The following is a 23,605-nucleotide window of genomic DNA, read 5'->3' on the forward strand; positions in this document are numbered from 1 at the left end:
GTGAACACATGGTGAAGCAAGGCCGTTGCAAACTTTCCTGGTCCACCATGGCAGGCCATGGCAAGCTGTGCCAGGATAACCTTCTCAATGTGCACTCCTTCAACCTATGTGAACCTGCATGTTTAAGTAAATGTTAGCAAAACAGTTTTAAGCCTTTCAAGCACATTCACACAACAGCCCTACTGCAAATAAATTACAAAAGTACCTGTTGCAAATCTAGATTGCTAAACTTGACTTCTTACAAGCTTCTTATGCTGTCTGGACGCCACATGTTTCAGAAAAACAATCCAGCACAAACCAAAGTATCCAAACATCTAGTACTTGAAAAAGGGGAGTACCAGCGAAACACAAATGACACACACACAAGGAAACGGCATTAGACACGGACGGACGTTGGGACGGACCAGCGTCCGTCCCTGTCTAACGCCTTTTACGTGTGTGCGCGTCCTTTGTTTTGCTGGTACCCCCCTTTTTCAAGTTTATCATGCACCAACTGGCCCAAGAGCTTGCGCTAATGCACATCTAGTACTATTTATTGTGATTACCATTTTTAGGATACTTCATATTTTCAGGTGTTTGTCTCTATTTTCCCATCCATTTGTGTCAATAGGTAGTCCATGGTCTAATGGGGAGATTGGGCTATGTTGAGGGAAGAGTTCAAAATCAACCGTTGGAACAGCTTGGGTGACTGGGTATGCGACCTTGAGCATATGCCACTTTTCAATGAATCTCCTTCCCGCTATCTTGGGCAACTGCTGCTGCTTGTGTTGGCAAGCAGCATTAGGAGCTCAAAGAGGGACATGATTGTCGATCATTACTAAGATTACCACTACACGTCACGTTAGCTTGCTGTGCTGCAGAAGCAATATGTGAGATTCCACTCCACTGTATGAAATGTACATAAGCTGCAAGGTCAGTATGTGCCAACCACCACCTCAATTAAATTAATCGACTCGCAAAGCACAGGCTGCACAAGATCACGGAGTGAACTCAGAAGTTTGTGGAGTCAGTTGATGTCCATATCAGGGACCTCTAGGGAGACTCAGTCATTTCCTCGATGTGCATCATCGTGCCGTCATACATTGTATTACAATTCTGTCTGTCTTGTTGTACCACCGTTCTAATAGTCATCACGTATCACCACAATTCAAAATATAAATAGACACTTATATCTACTGTTTATTTAATCTTTATGGAGAATACTTTGAGCATGAGTTCTTGCAAAGATCATGAATTCTACAGCTTAAAGGAACACTAAAGCAAAATTAAATGAATTAAATTCTGGCGTTTTAAGTGCCAAAACGACAATCTGATGTTTAGGCACGCCTTAGTGGGGAACTCTGGACTAATTTTTACCAAATCAGGCTGCAAGGTACCTGGGCAGTTTTGTATTTCACCTCCATCAAAATGCGGTTGTTTGATCCTGTGACCTCGTGCTTAGCGGAGCTGTGCCAACACCCCTAAGCAACTACAGCATGAAAGCACTAAAGAAAACTTATTTTAGATGTATCTGTACATGACCTTCCTACAATTCAAGAGATTCACTCATACCGTGACAAGAGGCTGAGTAAACTGTAAAAGCAGCAAGAGGAAAGATTGGTGGCAGTGCTGCTTTGAAGTTACCACACCCGCTTGCTGTGACGTCATGGATTTTGATGATGTCTGTTGAGGTGTAGCAATTTTTTTTACAAATAAAGATGTTCTTCATCGTATTCCAAAAACCCAAAATAAAAAGCGCCAAGAACTTTTACAGAACCAATACAGCCCAAGTTTGAAAGAATACTTGGAATCCATGATGTGACAATGAGGTGTCAGCACAAAGATTTTGGGGCGATACTCAGAAAATTGAACTTTGAGCTTTATTTTCTCTAATAATCAAACAACTACCAAGAAAGTTACAGAAGTAGTTATTTAAGACGATGCTTTATTTTAAATTCATTTAAGGTGTCATTAGTGTCCCCTTAATACAAAACAAGGAATGCACTTGGCTGCGTAATAGGTTAACATGCATCACTGGTTCTCATTAAGGTAGGATTATCAGTATAGCAAAGGGCATGCACTGGCTGCTCCAGAGGGGAGCCCTTCCACTTCCCCTCAACCTCCCAATTTCCAATTTCTTTATGAGCAGTGATGCAATTTCTGTATCTTAACGAGACATAATGCCAAGGAGATTAAAAATGCCATGCTGGCTACAGCATGTGGTGACCGGCACTTCACACCGTCCAGCTCGACATCAACCTTTTTTGGAATTTGGCCCTTGCAATGTAGAAAGCCTCGATCACTGCTCATTTTTTCAGCCAAATTTCTCAAGGGGTGCTGCTGTTCTGGTTTGATACCTCTAGCTGTGCACTGCTGTATGACATAGGTCATAATACCTTCGTTCTGGTAAAACTAGAAAGATGTGCACTCATGCAGACCACTAATGTCCACACTAAGTTTCTGAACGCCCCTCTCATATCAGGCATATACACTGAAAAAGGCACATTCTGCGTTTAATATGTTCACAAGTGGCACTGAAATTCACTCCCAGTCCCGGTGCAGTTGCAAAGTCTTTAAGCTGAGTGCTTAAAGGCACCATGTCTCCTAATGAAGGCACTCTGCGCCAATTGATCACTGGAGCAAATGCGTTGCAGTTGCATCAGCAATGTTGTTGTTTTTTCTGCTTCCTGCAATACATTTTCACGGTATCACTGTATTTGATCATCGTGACGCTACAGAATGGATGGCCAAAGAATTCACTTTTACCGTTCCAGCTGGGGCCTCTCCCAGCTCATTTTGAATCTGAAAAAAGATGTCACTATTAAAACGTGAAGCCACGATGCAGCAAAAGCGACAATCAAAAGAGCTACATGGACCATTAGGCTGACATAAATGGACGGATACAAATGACTAGTCATTGAATACACTAAAGTGGCCGCTCTTGCCAATGGCAGTGTGAGCTTGTCAAAAAATTTATTTCAAATTCCTCTAGTTACTTCAAACATTATTTCCACGCATCTACTTAACTGTTATGGCCACATATAAGAGGCAGCTCCTTCATATAAAACCAGTGTAACATTCTTTTACTCCCCGTCTACCTGATGCTACTGAAGTTTTGCTTACTCTCAAAGAAAGAATTTCACAAAACTGCTCTTTCGACAAAGCATTATTCCAAGCTTGTGGCAAAGTGTCGTGATTTAGTTCACAACGATGCGCTCCCCTTTCAATCTGTTCACTCTATAGTGCTCTGATTAAAAGCAAAAATAGCTTTTCGACATAACTAGCTACTTCTATGGTCACAAGAAACAATGCTAATTATTGATGTTTATGTTGCCGATAACGTATACATGCCGCCTCGAAACACAGTGGGACGACAACGCAGATATGCCAGGCATCTCGTTCCTTTACTGATTTTAAAACTATTGTTAAATCAGTTACTGAAGTGCCATGAAATCTGCCTTTCCGTGAATGCGAAGAGCGCCTACGCGAAGCCGTTTGGGCGAAGCACTAGATGGCGTCGAACGGAGATGATAAAAGAAAGTTGAATGCGCGCGACCTGGGGGAAAACAAAACACACGCGGTTGGCAAGGCGTATAACTCTATGATTTCGCAGCACTCTGTGGCATCACCCCTATTGTATCTCACGTATCGCGTGTACACCCTTGAAATTCTTTATTATTATTGCGCGACAGCCTCCTCTGTGTTTTCCGATCGCGCGAACATCGGCCGCACGGCGTGTCAGATAGTAGCTTTGAAGCACCGCGGAGTCACTCGATCCTGAAGGGAACAGCGCAACAGAATACACTTTCGCCAATCCCACCGCACCCCCCCCCCCTTTTTTTGCTGAAAGCTCGCTCACACGCCTTGTACTAGCGTGGCGCAAACGAAATATCTTCGATTACAGTACAGATCGGATGGTTTCACGTCGCATTGTTTTGCGCTCATTAATAAGGCTAACTCAATCGGTGCTCGAACACCGTATCAGAAATCATGGCGTACAACATGCCCTGTTTTAGGTGGCACCACATAGCTGCCTTACGCCACCACAAGCGGAGTGTAAAGTTAAACCAGGACAAAACTCCACGTTATCTACCACAAATCTAGTGCTGTACAACCCATTCTCGCAACGGAAGGATAGTACTAGGAATGAAAACTAGAAAAGAGGCGCGCGGAAGACACGCACAAGCGCTGAAATCATTTCCCCGCTTCCGTTCACCGCGTCGCAATGGACGAACAAGGGGAATTCGAAACACTCACTCACCCTTGATGTCGCTGAGTCGGAGGCGATCATGGCGATCTTCGAGGCAACAAGTCCATAAAAAGCGAGCAACACGCAGGAACATTCCAAAGATGTCACAGCGAAGCACACAAAGAACACAGAAAACGCAGGAAACTCTCACGCAAACGGCGTGCACGAACTCGCCGGAATGCGCCCAGCATCAACAGCGCAAACGCGCAATCATACATGTACACTCATACAAATACACGCTTATATTATCATAAATTGTACTATTGGATAACAAATTATGTAATTTCATGTTATTACTAAACAATTGTTGCGGTTTGCAAGTGTATAAAAGTTTTTGCTTCGCTTCTTTGATGAACTACTTTCTTTAGCGCAGTAACGCAGTGCACCGGCCGGAGCTAATGGAATGCGCGGGAAAAAGCGCCAAATTCAAACGTCACAAACGCCGCGCTAATTTGTGCGCGCACAGTTTTCGTCGTTTGGATTAAAAAAAAAAAAGTAATGCGTGCCGCAACAATACGAACTGAACTATTGACCAGAAAAGTACAGAAACGTCGCTGTTTGTGCTTCTTATTTCGACGTCATGGCAAACTGCAGGCGGTCTGTCGTCCCATTCTTTAAACATTTGTGCGTGTGCTCCTGCGCTGTGCGATTTGTCACCGAGAACGTATAGCAGCGCAGATTGTGCTTGGTGGCCGAGCAGACTCCGAACACATTCGCCAGCACCCCGTCTAGGTCACAGAAAAGAATTTGGCCTCCATGTGAAATATGAGCACCATGTCGTACATATCGGCCAAGCTTTTCGTTTCGTTCTGTATAGCGCGCTAACGGGTAAGCGAAATGCACTCTGTAAAAACGATGTTCACTCCTTTCTCCGCCGCACCCACCGTGGTGGCATAGTGGCGGAGGTGTTGCTCTACTAACCCGAGTGCTTGGGATCTAATGCCGGCCGCGGCGGCTGCATTTCGATTGGGGTGAAATGCAAAAACGACCGTGTACTGTGCGTTCGGTGCAGGTTAAAGGACCCCAGATAGCAAAAATAAATATGGCATTTCTTACTACGGTGCGGCTCATAATCAAAGCGTGGTTTTGGCACGTCAAACGCCAGTCTTGAATTTTGTTAACGTTCTCCGCCACCTTGACCATATTTAACCTGGAGGCATGCAATGCCGTTTCCTAACACACAGCCAGGGCACTGGCCCCTTATAATGGACGCCGATGGAAATGCAGGATGTGTCCAATCATCGGTTGTTTGTCACTGCTTGTAGGGACGTCTGTCTTCTCAAACTGCATATATATATATATATATATATATATATATATATATATATATATATATATATATATATATATGCAGGGTGTTTCTGCTAACTTTAGGCCGAGTGTATAAACTCTATGACGACGCGACTAAATGCATGTTGCTCCCTTTGGTATGTAGCGTGTCGCGCTATTTGAGTATTTTTGCTTAATTAGCTAATTAGTCAAGCATAATTAACCAACTTCTGAAGCAAGGAAGTTAGGAAAGAAATTCCAATTAGAAAGTTGCAGAGCTGTTGGCAACACGTCCGAATAAACAGTTTCTGTCTTTCTATCTGTTAAGTATTATTGTTTTTCAGCTGACTGCGGATGCTCGCGAAATAGAAAAAGCACCACGTGACATATGCCCGCCTGCGTCGTGATTGCACTGCTCCTAAGCCTTCTGCGCACAAACGAAAACATACCATTTAACCGGTGTGAACACCTGTCTGCTTATCGCCATCATGAACCGCAGCGAGGGAAGCACGTCGCTGGCGTCAATACCACAGCCAACGCCTTCGTCACTGCCCTGTCGCCTTTTAAGGGGCAATACACCCTGCTCGATGGTATGCTCGTTTGGGAGCGCTGCAAGCACGGCGCGCAAGCGGATATGTCAGGTGATATTTTTTGTATTTCACGGGCATCCGCAGTAAGCTGAAAAACACTAACACTTAATAGATAGAAAGTGAGAAATTGCCTAATAGGACGTTTTGCAAAGTGCTCTAGAGCTTTCTAATTCGAATTTTTCGCCTAACTTTGTTCCTTCAGAATGGCTAATTTTCTTGACTAATTAGCTACTTAGGAAAAATACAAGAATAGCGTGACACGTACAAGAGTGAGCAACATGCATTTGGTCGCATCGTCTTATGGTGCATCGGCATATTTTTAAACTCTGAGTAAAGTTAGCTGAAACACGTGTATATACGTCTATGGTTCAAGTAACGTGAAACAACACCCTGTATATATGCAATGGTGATCAAGTGATCAGTAAAGCAACATATATGTGCAAAAGACGCACACATACATATGTGCGTGTGTTTCACATGTACTTCGAAACTCAATATTGCTCGTGACTCAATTTTATTCAACAATAAGTTAACAGCATTTAGTCAACGACTTTATTGTTGGAAACTACTCAACAATGGTTCAATAGTCAATACTATTCAACAATATGTCAAGAGAATTTAGTCAACGACTTTATAGTTGAAAACTACTCAATATTGGCTCAATAATACTCAATACTATTCAACAATATATCAACAGAATTTAGTCAACGGATTTATTGTTGGAAACTACTCAACAATGGCTCAATAATACTCAATACTATTCAACAATATATCAAGAGAATTTAGTCAATGACTTTACTGTTGAAAACTGCTCAACAATGGCTCAATAATACTCAATACTATTCAACAATATACCAACAGAATTTAGTCAACGACTTTTTTGTTGTGAACTGCCCAACAACTTTACTGTTGAATTATTGCCTGTGGTTTCAATAATTGTTGAGGTATTGTTGAAAGGCTATTGAGTCAACAATTCGTCAACAATATGCCAACAACTTTTCAACAGTCATTTTCATAAGGGAAATGCAAGCTGCATCCTCTGCACGCACCACTTCCGCAGAGCCGATTCTAAACAGACCATAGCGACTCACCGTTTTACAATCTCGTTCTAGGAGCAGTCATATGCCGCCAAGCCCTTGTGTGCCCGAGGGAAATTCTGTAAGCACGCATGACCGCAAAGGACTGCATGACAGCACGCAAAGGAAATGCTTAGGTGCGAAAATTGCTGGCAATTCTCAAGTGAAAATTCGTGGGTAAAAGAAACATATTTACCAAGTTTTCCGAGCACGGTTAAAATGCTGTCACAAGTAGTTATAGTGTCTTGCCTTTAAAAACAATTAAAAGGTCATCCATGTATATAGAAACGTTCAAAACGTTTAAATACGCGCTACCCTCAAACGCCTCATCAAGCGCCGTGTCAATTGCAGCTAGAAAAGATGTTGCAACAAAATTGGCACAATGCACGACCCGATGCAGATTCCACGTTTCTACAGAAGAAGATTTCTGTCAAAGCTGATAAAATTACTAATAAGGTAAGTTTCTAACAGCGTTGAATAATCTACCACCGAGATACCACTTGCGTTCTGGCAGAAAATTATGTCATTTGCTTCGATGTATATCCTGAACGCAACGAACAGATCGTTATGCAGAATGGAGGAAAAAAAGTCTTCTACATCTATAGAAAAGGCTGGGCTTATGTCCTGATTGTCCCTTCGTAAGTGAACAAGCCATATATTTGTTCCAGTAAGAATAGTTAGCTGGCAGTTATTGTTTCCTTGCCTGATTCCGTGGAGGATAGAACCAGTGACCGGTTAGAGTTTAGACGTTCACATAGACGCCACTACTTCCTATTTTGTCGCCTACAACGCTCGAAACACAGACGCTGTCTTCAGCTTACGGATGAGTTCACGGTGTGTCATCCCTTTGCTGTGCTACAGTGTACTAAATTGCTACGGGTGGCTATTCTCGCAACGAGTGACATGAGTAGCGGATTTCTTTCGCACTTACATTTACGACGATCGCACAATTCCCCAGGGTCGAACAAACATTATCTTTATGTTCACGCGTGCGAGTACAAATCAGTAGCACCCGCATCGGTTACGCGATGGACGCCGCACTCCAGACTCGCTTTGAAAGGATTCCTAACGTAAGGAGTTTCGAGCATGATGGCTGCGCACCTCGAGGGTGTGCAACTCGGTAAGCAGGTGATCTGCACGGCAGACGTTGGTGCTCGGGCCTTGAGTCACGTGACCCCCAGATACCAATCATAGCACGCTGTTGTCCTCAGTGAACCATAGCAGGTCAGTGAGCGCGCTCGTCGCCGCACCCCGCGGCGGCCGCGGTATCCACCGTACCCTGCAAATGCAGCTACACGCAACTGTAGTGGCTGACTATGTGCACGACAGGGCTGAAGCGCTCGCGCTCGATCATGTGCTCCAATCTGGCCGTGCTACGTGGTGCGGATCAGCAATGTCCTGCACCACCTTGACGGACGCATAGTAGGCACACCCAATTGCGCATTTTGCGCAATAGCTTGCTACGAAACGAAGTCTGGCAAGGTGTCACGCCAGAAGCCGCCAGAAATGATCGCGCGCTGGCTAGCGTGCGTGTGGTACGAGCTTTCGAGGCCAGTTTAGTGCTAGAAACTAAATGAAATTAGCGAGACCACAGCCGGCTAGGAAACTGATAAGCAGTGTGGCCAAAGTTTCATTCTACACGGGTGGGCGCGACCGAGTGTTAGCAGGCGATAGTCGGCTGCGTATAGCGCACTTCTTGATTGATGTCAGGGTTTAGCGAACGACAGCGGCGTATGGTAATTTTCTATATGGTGAAATATGGCTGCCCCGAAAGGAGTGAGAAGTTTTGTGCTGAAAAGAGGGTATGCGAAAAAACATCCGACTTGGAGCTTCGCTTGCTAGCTCCACACGCAGCGCACAACTGCAAAATTTGGTTGAAATGTTAACAGCAGCTTTTACCATATGCAAACTTTGTTTTTCCACCAAGTTCGAGGTGTGGCTCATGACCTCTGTAAAATAAACGTCTTCAAGGAACGGTCGTCGTTGCGTAGAGTAAAGGTGCTGCGAAAGCGTGCGTGAAGCTCCAATCATTGTATCCACTCCACTAACATGCTTGCAACATAAATAAGAAATTGTTCGTGTGTTACAGTTACCTCCGTTACCTCTTACCTCAGGTGTGCCGCAGGGCAGAATAGTCAGTCCATTTTTATTTCTTATTTATATCAATGGGGGATTTACCTACTAACATTTCCTCCTGTATGCGAATTTTCGCGGACGATTGTGTCATGTGCCCCATTGACCCACCGCCCTAATGACCACGTGGCACACCAATCCGATCTTCCCCTTATTAGAGAGTGGTGCAAAACGTGGTTAATCACCTTTAACGTATGGAAATGCAAGGTAATCTCATTCAGCCGCAAATGTAACAATTATTGTTATACATACCATATTAAAGATTACTTACTGTCTCACCTCTACCATTACAAATATCTCGGTGTTAACCTTTCATCAGATCTTTCATGGTCATTTCATATCACATTCATATGCGCCGTCGTCTCTAAGTCTTTAGGGTACGTACGCCGCAACCTCAGAAATTCCCCTGCTAATATTCGCAAACGAGTCTACCTTACTTTTGTTCGCCCTCAACTGGAGTTTGCTTTCTCCGTTTGGTCTCCTTATAACAACATGATCACCACTTTATAATCTATCCAAAATATGGCCGCACGATTCATCGCAATAAACTATAACTACCATTCAAGCGTCACTCAGATTAAAACTTATCTTTTTCTCCAGTCGTTGGGCGTACGCCGTGACATCGCTCTACTAACAGTATTTCACAAGTATGTACACTCCATTAGATCGCTTTCCTTTCATCTCGATGTCCCATGCCGCACGTCCAGAAGATTGCACAATCGCTTGAGTCTTACACGCATCTATGGTGACACTTTAGCTTTTAAGTCATCAGCACTTTCACGAGCCATCAGATTATGGAATAATCTACCAGACAGCGTCGCATCTCTATATATATCTAATCCTGATACATTCCATCACCAACTTGTTACAGATTACACTGAAGCCGACGTTTAGCATGTTTCATATTCATGTTGCAGCTCATGTTTATTCACGTTTGATATTCATGGTTCAGTTCATATATTGAAGTTAATTACGTTGTCCCCCCCTTTTTTTAAATATATATTTGCTATAACACGCTTGATGAACTGCGCACTTATTCATGCGCCATGAGCTTTTTTATGTTATCGTGTGCTTTAAGCTATGTACCATATTTCTTGTCGTTATTTCGGTTTTGCTTAGTCTCCTCTTCATTACTGCTATTATTGTGCACAAATTTTATTTACCATATATTGTACTTATTTCATCTGGTTGTGCATGCAGTGTTGGAATTTTTCGCCCGCCCTTACACAATGCCTTACGAGCATGTAAGGTACATCAAATAATAATAATAATAATAATAATAATAATAATAATAATAATAATAATAATAATAATAATAATAATAATAATAATAATAATTTATTATCAAATCTGCGAGTACAAGTACATAAATCGGGTTCGCCTAAGCCATCACGGTGGCTTGTCACGCGAAACCTGGCAGTCAGTAACAAGACTCAACCAGAAAAAGTGACTTGTCTTTCTTTCTTTTCGAAGAAAATAAAATAAAAACCACATTGTAAACTAAGGTAGCGAGCGATAAAGTAAAAGGCCGAAAAGAAAGAACCACAGAAAACAAAAAAGAATACAAAAGAACGACCAGAGAGCGAAGACACCGTTTCACAATGACAGGAAAAATAAAGATATGACGCCTATAATCACTCCCTGTACAATGCCTTTAAATTTTTGCGATTGTCGCGTACACACTTACAGGAAGGAATTTCAGAAGGAAGAGCATTGAATATAGCTGGAACATAAAAGGCTTGAGTATATCTGCCAAATCTGGTACGTGTGTGAGGAACTGAAAAAGCAGGTGCACGACGTAAAGGACGACAAGGCACAGTGGGGATTTTAAAGGTGTCCGTCCAGACGTTGTTTCAGTAGCAGTGTTTGAACAAACAGTGAGCGCCTGTTCGGCATTTTTAGCATCTGAAAAAGGTTCAGCTCTTGTGGTCTGTATACGTCATAAAGAACACTTTTTAACATACACTTTAGCAACCTATTTACACGTTGATGCCAGGTACGAGAACAATGTACGAATGTTGCTATCCCCTATCTGAGCACACTGTAGGCTAATGAGTGGATCAAAAGTTTCCCAAGAGACAAGGGTAAAAACACTTTGATGCGGTACAGTAAACAGACGATTTTACGAAGTCTTGCGCATATGTAAGATAATAATAATAATAATATTTGGGGTTTTACGTGCCAAAACCACTTTCTGATTATGAGGCACGCCGTAGTGGAGGACTCCGGAAATTTTGACCACCTGGGGTTCTTTAACGTGCGCCTAAATCTAAGCACACGGGTGTTTTCGCATTTCGCCCCCATCGAAATGCGGCCGCCGTGGCCGGGATTCGATCCCGCGACCTCGTGCTCAGCAGCCCAACACCATAGCCACTGAGCAACCACGGCGGGTTATGTAAGATAAGGGAGTAGAAAAAGTACGACCAGAATCAAACCATATGCCCAAATACTTCAGAGTCCGAAAAAATTTATTGGAGGGCAGGAACAATTAATACATCCAGAGCTGTGCAGATAGTGAAGAAGAAAGTGAAACACGCTTGAGTGGGCTATGGAAGCAAACCAACTTTGATTTAGAATGATTGATATCGAATACATTTGCACCAAAATAATCCATTAATTTCCAGACGTCATCTTTAAGCATTGAGAATGCGTCTGGAAAATTCACATGTGTGGCTAGAAGTGCAGTGTCGTTGGCATATTGAAATGACTTGCAGACAGATAGCACATGTACTCAACGTATACATTAAAAAGTAAGGGAGATAGTATGGAACCTTGTGGCACACCGGCCTTCAGAAAAACACGGGAACTGCAAATGTCTGAAATGGAAACAATCTTGGAGCGATCTGTAAGGAAATTGTGTAACAATCGGAAAAAAGGTCCTCGAAAACCTAATTTGTAGAGTTTCTCTAGCATAATGGAATGGCAAACCGTGTCAAAGGCCTTTGCCACATCTAAAGAAAGTGCGCAACGTACAAGATTTTTTTCAAGTGAAGAAAATAAATGGTCACTCAATCCTTCTAATAAAGCCTGAGCGCCCCTTTCTTTAATAAAACTGTATTGACAGTCGGAGAACCCCCCACCCCCCTTTGTTAATAAAGCTGTTCATTACTAAGAATATATGCTTTTCTAGAACTTTTGCTAAACTAGGCAGGATAGAAATGGGGCGATAATTATGCACACACTTAGCATCACAAGCTTTTACAAGCGGTCGAACTACGGTCGTTTTTAACCGCGTAGGAATACTTCCGCTTGTAATTATCCCGTTTAGGATTTCTAGCAAGACATTCTTCAGGACGCCGAAGTTCCTGTGAAGAACAAACATGCGAATTTTATCGATGCCTGGTGATTGATGCTGGCCGAAGCTGCCGAATAACGAGTAAAGCTCTTCTTCCGTGATAGTGGGTAGGAAAGCGGATTTAATTACAGGAGTAGTAGTGCTGCCAGTATAACATGATTGCTTAGACACACCAGAGAACTAAGAGAAAAATTGGTTAAAATTGTCAACGACTGTTGATAAATCTGAATCAAAGTGATTCTGAATATCTTTAGCCGAACTTCAAGGTAATCCTCTCACCTCATTTATCAGAGACCACGTTTTCTGAGGATTTCTACGAGAATCATAAAAGCGGTTTCTGTTGTACGAACGCTTGGCTGCACGGATAAGGGCATTTACTTTATTTCGAGAAGTTTTAAATTGTGTACGCAGAATGCAATCACTAGGCGAACGTCTGCACCGTTGCCAAAGCAGGTCTTTTTCTTTGACAGCGGATAATATCACACTGTTCATCGAGGGCTCGTTCGGGCGGCGTTGGCGAACCTAAATTGTCCTTTCACTGGATTTATAAATAATGTCCATCGAACGTGAAAATTCATTATATAGCTCGAACCTGTCGGTATTTTCAAGCAGGCCTGGCCAGTCGAACAAGGCGACCAGTTTATCAAAAGTAGCCGTATCCGTAACAGCGTGGCAAGTGTTGGGGCTAGAACATGATAACGACCGAGAAGGAAAGCGTAACTGACAAGCTATGAAGTAATGGTCGGCAACTTTCTGTTGTAACACTGCACCATGAACTGAAGCAGACTCCGTGTGGATGTTGAAGTGGTTAATACAAGACTTTACTAAATTATTGAGAAGTAATTCTTCCCTAGTTGGAATATCAATAGTTTCAAGGCCATGTTTTGCAATGATATCTAATTAATCGCATACCGAGGTTACAGTTGGATTAACAATATGTATATTGAAATTCGTCCTTTGTCGTCCTAACGTCGTCCTTTGTAAATGTGCCTCCAGCTCATTGAGAAACAAGGACAGGTTACTTGAGGGACGTCTATATATTGCCAAGAGTGACATATGGCTAAGTTGGTTTCAAATGTTCAGTGCCAAATAATCCGCACTAAAAAAATCAGCCACTACCTGTTCCACACTCCAAGTATCCTGTACGAAAATTGCTATCCCCCCACCTCTTTGAGTGTCTCGAGTGAACCAAAAGGAAACGAATCCTGTAAGAGTGGAAAGGTTAATCTCGGCGAGCATATATTTAGTTGAGTAAGAACAAAAACGTCCACATTATGTAAAGTACTATCCACGCAAGTACAAAATCTGTCCCAATGCTTTCGCAAACTGCGGATATTAACATGAACTGTGGTAACTGTTGGTGGAAAGGTAAACTGACGACCGAGTGCTTAAAAGTCAACCAAACTCTCACACAGAGCCATGAGATTGTTTTGAAAAAGATCGCCGTAGTGAATGATAGACCGCTTTGAAACAATTACGTTAAGCGCAACAGATCATTCACGTCGTTCACACGGATTAAAGAGGCCCACCCTCCTCCTTCTTAGCAAACACGTTTCCGTCCTTGGTCCAAACATACTTATATTTCTTTTCCTTTCCCTTTTTCCTGGCAAACCAGAACAGTTCCCGGTCTGCTGCTGTAAGGTGCTCATTAAAATAAAGCTTGTGGTCAATATCAGTTTTCCATAAGTGGCGACAAGCCACCCAAGTTTCCTTCACAGATACAGAAGCAAATTTAAGCAGAATGACTGGACTTTTATCTTTCTTTTTGCTCGGTAAGCGATGGATGGCAAGAATGCCAGAGCTGTCGAAGTCTTTGATGGTCAAATTTTTGGTAAGATTCGCCGCAGCAGTGCGCAAGTCCTCATTAGGTGCAGCAGGAAGGCCGTGGATTTCGAGGTTTAAACGGCGACTGTGCTGCTCCTGGTTGTTCATTTCAGTTTTCAAAGACTGGATCTTGATCTCTTGCTCCGGCACTTTGAGCGTGAGTGATGAAACCTCCGAGTTGGCTTTTCTGATTTCTTTTCACTTGCTTCTATTCTAACCGGAAAATCGCCGTAATTTGTTGACATGAATGTAACTGAATTTTGAATCTCATTCATGGAAGACTGGAGCGTATCAACAGTCGACATCAGCCGAAAACCTGATCGATTTTAGCAGGACGTGATAACAATGAATTGATATCAGATGTAAGGGAAGAGAGACCGTCCAGCTTTTTATTTATAGCTCCTATTTGGCTTTGCATAGCATCAAGTTCAAGAGTAACAGATGCATCTGTAGCCGAGGGTCAGTTTTTCCCTGTCGACAATGAAATTTCCATGTGTCACGTTTGGACAAACCCATCGAAATGAACGTTGATTGTGCGATTCCTGAACATGATGAGCGCAAAAGAAAGGTTTTTTTTGCACTCCTTGCAACACATGAAACGGCCATCATCAGGAAGAGGATGAGAGCAATCTGCACTGGACGACATTGGCACGGCGCTGTCGCAGGAGGCTACACAAACCCTAATGCACAAAATAGACCCTCTAGAGCAGTCGGCGGCACGCAGAAACTAAACAATTCAGTTACGAGCCTTAGCTCAGCTGAGCAGAGACAAACGTCAGTTTGTGGCAAAGAATTGCCGCCGACTGCAGAAGGCTGTGGATCAGTCCGTGCATTTATAGGTGACGGTGAGACGATTAGCGCCCCTCTGGTGCCCTGGCCTGTCGGGGGCGGGGGGGGGGGGGGTAGCAATCTTGCTGAGCAGGCTTGATACCACGATTATCGCACTTGGACGCTGGCGGAAGATGGCTGTATGAACCGGGCTGGACGACGCATGGTCATTCGAATTTCCTGGGCAGAGACAAACGTCAGTTTGTGGCAAGGAATTGCCGCCGACTAATAATAATAATAATAATAATAATAATAATAATAATAATAATAATAAAAATAATAATAATAGTAATAATAATAATAATAATAATAATAATAATAATAATAATAATAATAATAATAATAATAATAATAATAATAAATGGAATTTCATTGTGTCTTTATTTTCTGTATGAGAGCATAATGCTCCAGGCAGCGCTTTTGCGACGCGTGCTCCGGGGAATTCTGGACGCCCATGCATCCCGCAGCCGCTTTATCCGTCTTTTATACAAAGGATGTCCCATCTATTTCACCATGAATTAAATATATGCAAATGCCGCGTAAGTAGACACAATCAAGGTAATGTTGTTTGCCGTTGCTTGAAGATACTCAGATAATACATTGTATTCAGCCTAATTACATTAGTCTTAATTAACTAATCAACTTCTCAAATTTATAGGTAGATGAAAAGTGTCAATGATGAAATTGTAGGGCAACATGAAACACTCCCGATACAGCTTTTTGGTGCTCAGTACGTGCTACATAAAGGGTCTTTTCTGAGTGTGAAAAAACGCAAAATTTCCGTGCGAGCGGCCTCTCGAGGCACTTCGCATGTATTCGAGGGCTTAAGTAAGGGGACCCTGAAACGATTTCGACGACTTTGTACAAACGTATTGAGCCGTTGGAGTAAATCCTTCTGATGATTAACGAGGCATCTAACGGCTCCTCGTAAAGCGTGCAATTTATGATAAGGTGTTAAAAATTTACATCGCTGCCGATAACAGCACGTCGCTCGGCTGAGTTTAAGCCGCCCCTACCCATTTGACGTCATTTGCCCCAATGACGTTAGCAGGGCGAGCTATCCGTTTGGCTGCCGAGGGCGGGTCATCAATATTTTTTACAAATGTTGTTCGTAATAGTTGGAATGTTAGTTAATTTGTTTCTATAAAAAGACAGTAACAGAAACAAAATACACAAGAACGGTTTCTCACTACACTTAAGCACATCTGGCACACAGCAACTATCGTCTGCTTGTGTTACAACGTACTCCGTTTTGACCAGAGCTCTGCGGTCAGACTCGGTCTCAGTCTTTTGGCGAACACCATGATTCAACTTTGTTGAGTTCAGAGCTGCAAACATAGCGACTCACAATATGTCAAGCTGCGACATCGTGTCCCTCTGCAAGGAAGCAGAGGAGCGGAGTGGCGGCAGCACATCGGACTGTCGCTATCCGGCCGCCGTTTGCGCACCCCCCTCTTGCGTTTGCGCACCCCCCCCCCTCTCTTTACACCGTAAGATTACTACCACAACAGCGTTTCGCGAGTCCGGTGTTCAGGTGAATACAAGCGCAAGGAGACACGGCGTGGCGGTTTGACCGTGCTGTTTCACAGGACGAGCAGAAGCGAAAACGTAAAAGCTCTGCAGCCACCTGGTGGCACAGAGCTCAACCGCACACACCAGCAGTAACGAAGTGTATTCTTCTTTGCTGCTTGTGTAAATTTTACGCAGGAGCAGAATAGTTAACACGTTGTTATTGTAAATGTTTCAAATGTTTTACACTTGGTTGGAGCAAAATTAGCTCTTTGTTTGGCTGGTTATGCGCCATGGGATGGCTGGACCGTGCAGACCGATCAGGCAGCTCACGTACGCCTACGGTAATGTTCCTTCAGCAGCGTGAGTTTATGTCTCCACCCATCCGTCGATATGCCCAGCTCACCTGTGGTTACCGGAATACCAGACACGTTTGGCGCTGCGACAGAACGCTCGCAACGCACGCTGCTTCGGTAGCTGTCGCTTGGGGTCGACTGCCAAGCAGCTGTCGGAGAGGTTAGAGAGGCTTCGCGCGCTCGCTCCTCGAGAAACGTAAGTAGACGACACGACGTGCCATCGTGACGCAGGGCCAGTGAAGGTGGAGCTTAGCCCCGATCCCTCGGCGAACGAGTTGAGAAGGAAATGCATGGCTATGGAGGAGGGTAACTTGTAATCGTCCGTAGCTCTCTTAATATGAGACGCTTCACAAAAATTGTGGTGCGAGTGATTAAAATTAGCTGTACCATACGGGTCTACAAAATTTGTCCGAATTTTCATGGTTTCAGGGGTCCGTTACGCTCGGAAAAATACTTTTATGTAGCACGTATTGGGCAACAGAAAGCAGTATCGGGAGTTTCTCATGTTGCTCTAATATTTTCTCATTGACACTTTTAATCTAATTACAATATTTGTGAAGTTGATTAATTAATGAAGACTTATTATGTATTTAGGTTGAATAAAAAGATATTCTGAGTATGTTCAAGCGACAGCCAACGAGATTACCTCGCTTCTGTCCACCTACGGGACATTTGCATATTTTTAAATCTTGGCGCATGATAGTAGTGATAAGGTAGGCATTAGGATTACAAGCTCGTTAATCTCTTTACTCGTCCATTCTTACGCTATCTGATGGCTTGATTAGCGAAGCGTCACCTACGCCTTGTTGAATTTGCCGTTGAGCATCCTTAAGCATTGAATTTACGAGTTTTTACGCGTCGACGCAGAGACGCTGGCCGTGGTTGCGACGGACTACGGGAGCTACGCCATTCTCCACCGCTGCGGGCAGCACGGGGAAGGGGCGCAGCACTTGTCCGTCTGCGCGCCCGACGCCACTCACGTGAGCGTGCTGGCAAGGCACGCACTTGAGGAGGACACCTCGAGGGAGATCACGCACCACCTGGACGACGTGTGTGTCCCCAGCTCAGTGCTCGAGCCGCACGAGTTTGACGGTGAGTTGTGCGTGAGCGTTGCCTTAGCATAATCAAACAGTTTCAGCTGTGTGTGATGCGTGATATGTACGGCGAAAGAAGTCTATCTACGGAGAAGTGACTGTCAAAGAAGCGTTTTCGTGCCAGAACACCTAAAAACATTGAGAAATAATGGAACTATAGACAACTGAAATTGTTCTTCTGAAGAACGCTACGAAGAGCCAAACCATCTTCTGGCTGTAGGTCTTCCAGGTGTTCGACCGATGTGCAGAATTGATATTCCAGTCCTGCTTCGATCTCGCTTTTTGAAACTGGGGACCCATACCGGAAATTCAGTGGTGCATATTATTATTATTATTATTATTATTATTATTATTATTATTATTATTATTATTATTATTATTATTATTATTATTATTATTATTATTATTATTATTATTATAGCAATAATATGGCCACTCCAGGCTCGTTTTCGCCGTCGGCGTCACCGTGATGTGTCGTATAAAGTGCAAGTACGATAACACAGCGGCCGCGCGCCGATTGTTGTAGGTGAAAGTGAAAGTGCGCAGGATGAGCCGATGACACTGGCTTGACCTCGCGCGCGCAAAGCACCGGGGAAGGAGGGGGGGGGGTAGGAAGGGTCCCCCTCCTGCGACAGCTGCGTATGGTGCGACTGAGCGCGGTTGCGGGGCTCTTGAAAGCGATCTGCGGTGAGTACAGGGAGTCTAGGGGCGCCAAGAGTTCATAGTTTCGTGCGCAATGTGTTCTCGCTGCTTAGTTCGCGTTGAAGCGAAAGGCAGCACGAAGGTCAATTCGCTCGCTGCCGCTATTCCTCAAGCCAGCGTTTCGACAGCGAGTGTACGCGCTCATCGAGTGGTATGCCTGTACGTTTGCCAGCTGGCGCGTGACACCATGCTTGTTAATTTAGGCAGTAATAGAATGTTTACCTGCTTATACAGCCCATAAAACTGCTTTAGTTGTCTACTAATTTGCTATCACAAGTGAAACTTCCCTTGTCGGTCGAAACTGCGACTTTTTGTTACTATAATTACTGTTATGATTATTATTCTTGCTGCAGTAGTCATTATTATATGCCACCGATTTCATAAAATATATATAAGTATTCTACATCTGTTGACATATTTCAGAGTTCCTTCCCTGTGTTCTGTGCATGTGTGGATAATGACGTTGCATAATTAATTCCCTTTTACGCCCGCCTCATCGTTCTTTTTTTACCGTATTTTTTTTTCTCTATCTCGCATTGTTTTTGTCTACCGCATTTGCCTTCTTTGTACATTGTGTCTTGCGTATAACCTTTTAAGTTTACCACTAAAAACGATACGTTCCTGTTCCCGGGAACTATAATAGCATTATATTTATTTATTTATTTATTTATTTATTTATTTATTTATTTATTTATTGGTTGATTGGTTAGTTCATATATGTGGCACGCACAGCTTTCCCGCTCACGATTTCCCCAAAAGCTTAATGGCGCGTGATTGGTGGCTGGTTAGCCAAACCGAGGGCAAAGCTAAAGATTAGAGGGGGACGCGAGTGTTGCAAGACATGACTCTAGCTTCTCGAAACTAAAAGCATAAAAAAATTACGGCTTCTCCCCTTTTTCATAGGAATCGGCAGAAAACGAAAGTCAAAGGTGTCTTCACAGAAGGTGTTCATCGCACGCACCGGAGCACTGAGCAAATCCGCCATAGACCACAGGCGTTTCGCAGACCGTACAAGGCAAACGCGTTGTTAGTGAATGACTTGGTCAGCTCATGGTTCGTTGCTGCGAAAGGCGCACGATTTGCGGGTCGGCGACTGTGTTGCAGGTTTGCTTGGCGCGCGGCGTCCTGCTGCCAAGTCGCTTCAGTGAAGGTGCGATATTTTGGTCCAGCTGCGTAGTGTCTTGGGCAGCCCGTTGAGTTCCGACGCGCTCAGCTTCAGGAATGCGAGTGGCACAGTGGACAGCGTGTGCCGCTAACGCGCCAAATGTGTTCTTGTTCACCTGGCCTGTCTGTCGCCGGACCAAAGCGAGATTCGCACGTGCACGTCGCTGCCTTTCTTTGTCGTTGCCATAGTCTCTCGTTGCCCCAGTTTTTTTTTTTTGTGCCATCGCAAGCGAAGCAGTATGCATGTTCAAGCGGCACTCCGTAGGCGTCGAGGCGTCACAGGCTAAGCCTTCGCGAACGACAAACCATGTGCGAAAACTGCGTCATCACCTCAGCAGAAGGCCTACACCTCCCACACCAGGCTACACCGTGTTGCAGCTTCCTCTGCGCTGTGACTACCGAAGCGCTCGCTGATATGACTGAGCTGTAACTATTAGTGTCGCTGTAATCGCGTGCGACTTTGCTATGCAATGAATGGAAAGGTACGGAGGCGAATCGCGCAGAAATAAGAGCTCTCCTGAAGAAAAAAAAGAAAAAAAATACACATTCCCATGCCGCGTCAGTTTAAGCTGCAGAAGAGGAAACCTAAGCATCTTATTTGCAACAGCACAATAGGACAAAATGCACCGTTGGGCGTTCAATGGAACTCATATTTGTGATTTTCTTTTCCGCGTTTTGATCTAAGGAACGAGCAGTGGTGTAAACCGTTGCTAACTACCTGGCGCAGCGAAACACACGCAAAAGCTGCGCTCCCGTAGCTTTCCCTTCTATGCGTCAGAAAGTTGTCCGCCGGCTAGTGCAGCAGCTTGTCTGCGGCCGATTTGTGTTTGGCGCTATGTGGCGGCATTGAGCCATGTCAAGATCGTGAACGGAATTCGTGAGCGCACAGATTCGCCCAATAAAACGCTAGTTTCGTCATTCTAAGTTTTCCTGCTCTCTTCACCGTCCCTACTACGTGACGCTATTATATCGATTCTGTGCCATTGTAATGCCTTCTCGCTCTTCATCACTGGTCAGAGCTGCGTTTCGCCTTCATTATGAACGGGATCGGCCGGCTGTGACCAACGGATGATAGCAGGGGCGCCTAATCGATTGGAAGAAATGTGTACGTTATACTGGCCCTAGGTACTTGCGAATTATCCGCCGCACTTCTTTAATGATTCCTTCCGCTCGATTCTACGCTACTTTTATGCCTCACCATTCATGGTCGGCGGATCCTGTTGTCCAAGTAGGCCGAGTGCCAATGTGACCACTGATGAAGCGAGAAAAGGGATTCCCATTGGAATAAGATCCTTGCGTTACGCCGGCCGTCGTCTCAGTATTCTATGTCTAGATTTGACATACAAAGTTGCCAACTTACACGTAATATTTTGCGTGCATAAATTGCCGTAAAAATCTGTTACCCATTTCTCTTCTTTTCTTTGTGTTTTTAGCGCACGATGTGACCCACAAAGAACAAGTAGATGTGGCATGTATGCGCATAGGAAATTCGTTATTCTCGCTTTGTCCTAATATCGTCGAGTCCATGCACACACGCAGACACACATCCATGTACGCACACATACACACGCACAATTATACAGAGATCAATATTTCGCAGCATTACCGAAAAACTTGGGCCGCCTTCTGGAATGTTTGTTTCGGATTTATTTTTCGCCACAGCCATTGGTCGCAAGGATAGCACAATACCTGCAGGCAGCCGAATCGAAGTGCACACCCTGGAATAGTCAGAGCACGTCACGGAAGTGCGTAGATAGATAAACGCCTTCGTGGTGTTTTTGAGAAACAATACAAATAATTTTGGGTAGCACGCTCTTTTCAATAGTGTATCATCATCATAATCATCATAGTTGCATTCTCTGCGATACCAAAACCATTCGCAGGGATCTCCAATGACATCTTTGTAACTTCGGCCAACACTATTCTAATATCGGCTCACCACCTAATCCTTATTCGTTCTCTATTGCGTTACCATTCCATTAGTCACAAAATTTGTGCGAAGTGAGCAGCAGTTGTATGCTCTGCACTCTACATGAACTACCGAACTCCCCCTTTTGCTCTTAAGCTCCTAGAGAATATCAGCAAGACGCGTCGAGCACACTAAAAAGATAACAATTTTAAGTAATTAGCCAATTAAGTTTTATATTAAAAATAATTGGAATATCGTGCAGATCTTATGCAGGCTTGTTAAAAAACTTGTATTCAGGAGTAATGGTTTTTATGCTAAATCGAAGTAGGAGTACAAAAGAGTCAAGGAAGAACAACAAAGCATGGGTAAATCAAGAACTTTTGGGACCAAACATTGAGAAAGATAATTTATGAAGTAAAACTAATGAAACAGACTTACTATTTAAGCAGAAATTCAGACAAACGAGAAATAAATTGATAGCAATGATAACGGTAATGAGAAACAGATGTTATATAAGAAAGCTTTCTCATTGTAAAGGGAAATCTAACGAAATCCCGGGAAGTGAATTCTTAGGAAGACGACACAAACGCAGCATAGGCGATATTTTCCAGGGAGAGATGAGATATAATTAAACGATGAATTTAACAAGTGTATTGTTGGAAGTGTTTAGAGATTACGGGACCAAAGCCGGTGGCCGACGAAAATTGCGTTCAAGCGTACACTCAGCCTACACGACTGAAATGACGGATATAGAAGTGCATAATTTGTTTAGAGCAGTTTCTCTCACCAGAGCGCCAGGTTACGACGGCATCCGCATTTAGGATATAGTAAACAATTTCAATAAAGTTAAAAACCTTCTCATTGATATTAACGCAAATATTCTGGAAACTGGAAGAATTTCTAATGCACTCAAGGTATTCCTTTATATACCAGTTTAAAAAAGCTGTAAAAAAAGGAACAGTATATAACTATAGGTCAGTAGCCATTCTTTCATCACTTGCTTGTGTGTAAAAAAAAAGCAGTTTACCAGTGTAGGCTGTCTGTATTGTGATAAATATTAAATACTTTCCGAATCACTACACGACTTTCGACGCAGTCGGGGAACTGCCTCTTTGTTCGAAAACTTTAGTGATTTCTTCAATACGTTGCTCGATAAAAAGAAGGTGGTGTTTGGGGTTTTCCTCAGTTTGAGGAATACTTCCGACACGATTGACCATACAATGTTTGAAAAACTTGAAAAACTGAGTTTTCGTGGACAATTTCAAACTCTAAAGATAAACTACTTCAGTGACAGAGAACCGATGGTTAAATTTGGCGACACAGATGGTGCTCTACGGCCATTTAAATATGGGGTTCCGCAAGGGCCTGACTAGAGCCAATGCCATTTAAATTGCACGTATATGAAGAGTTGATTGTTGGGTTAGTTTGTTTTCCATAATTGAACTAGTAACTTAGCGCAGTAAAAACCACAAAGACAAGAAAGGTGAACAAAGACAAGTGGTACTTACAACTATTTAATGGAAGGATAGAATCGTACATGTATGTTCTCTTGTCACGCATGCGCGTACAAAGAAAAAAGAACAGGAGGAGGAAAGAAAAAAGTAGAAGGCAGGGAGGTTAACCAGGAT

General features: G+C 43.5%; 1 protein-coding gene across 3 annotated transcripts in view; it reads left to right on the forward strand.

The window, feature by feature from the left end:
• The window catches only part of LOC142567938 (papilin-like), a 604,722-nt gene that overhangs the window by 313,000 nt on the left and 268,117 nt on the right, over positions 1-23,605 (forward strand). For all 3 annotated transcript variants that reach the window (XM_075678027.1, XM_075678026.1, XM_075678025.1), the window contains exon 5: positions 17,976-18,200. In XM_075678027.1, the coding sequence (XP_075534142.1) occupies positions 17,976-18,200 (225 nt within the window). The remainder of the gene's footprint in view (positions 1-17,975; positions 18,201-23,605) is intronic.

Source organism: Dermacentor variabilis, unplaced genomic scaffold (genome assembly GCF_050947875.1).
Source record: "Dermacentor variabilis isolate Ectoservices unplaced genomic scaffold, ASM5094787v1 scaffold_15, whole genome shotgun sequence".
NCBI lineage: Eukaryota > Metazoa > Arthropoda > Arachnida > Ixodida > Ixodidae > Dermacentor > Dermacentor variabilis.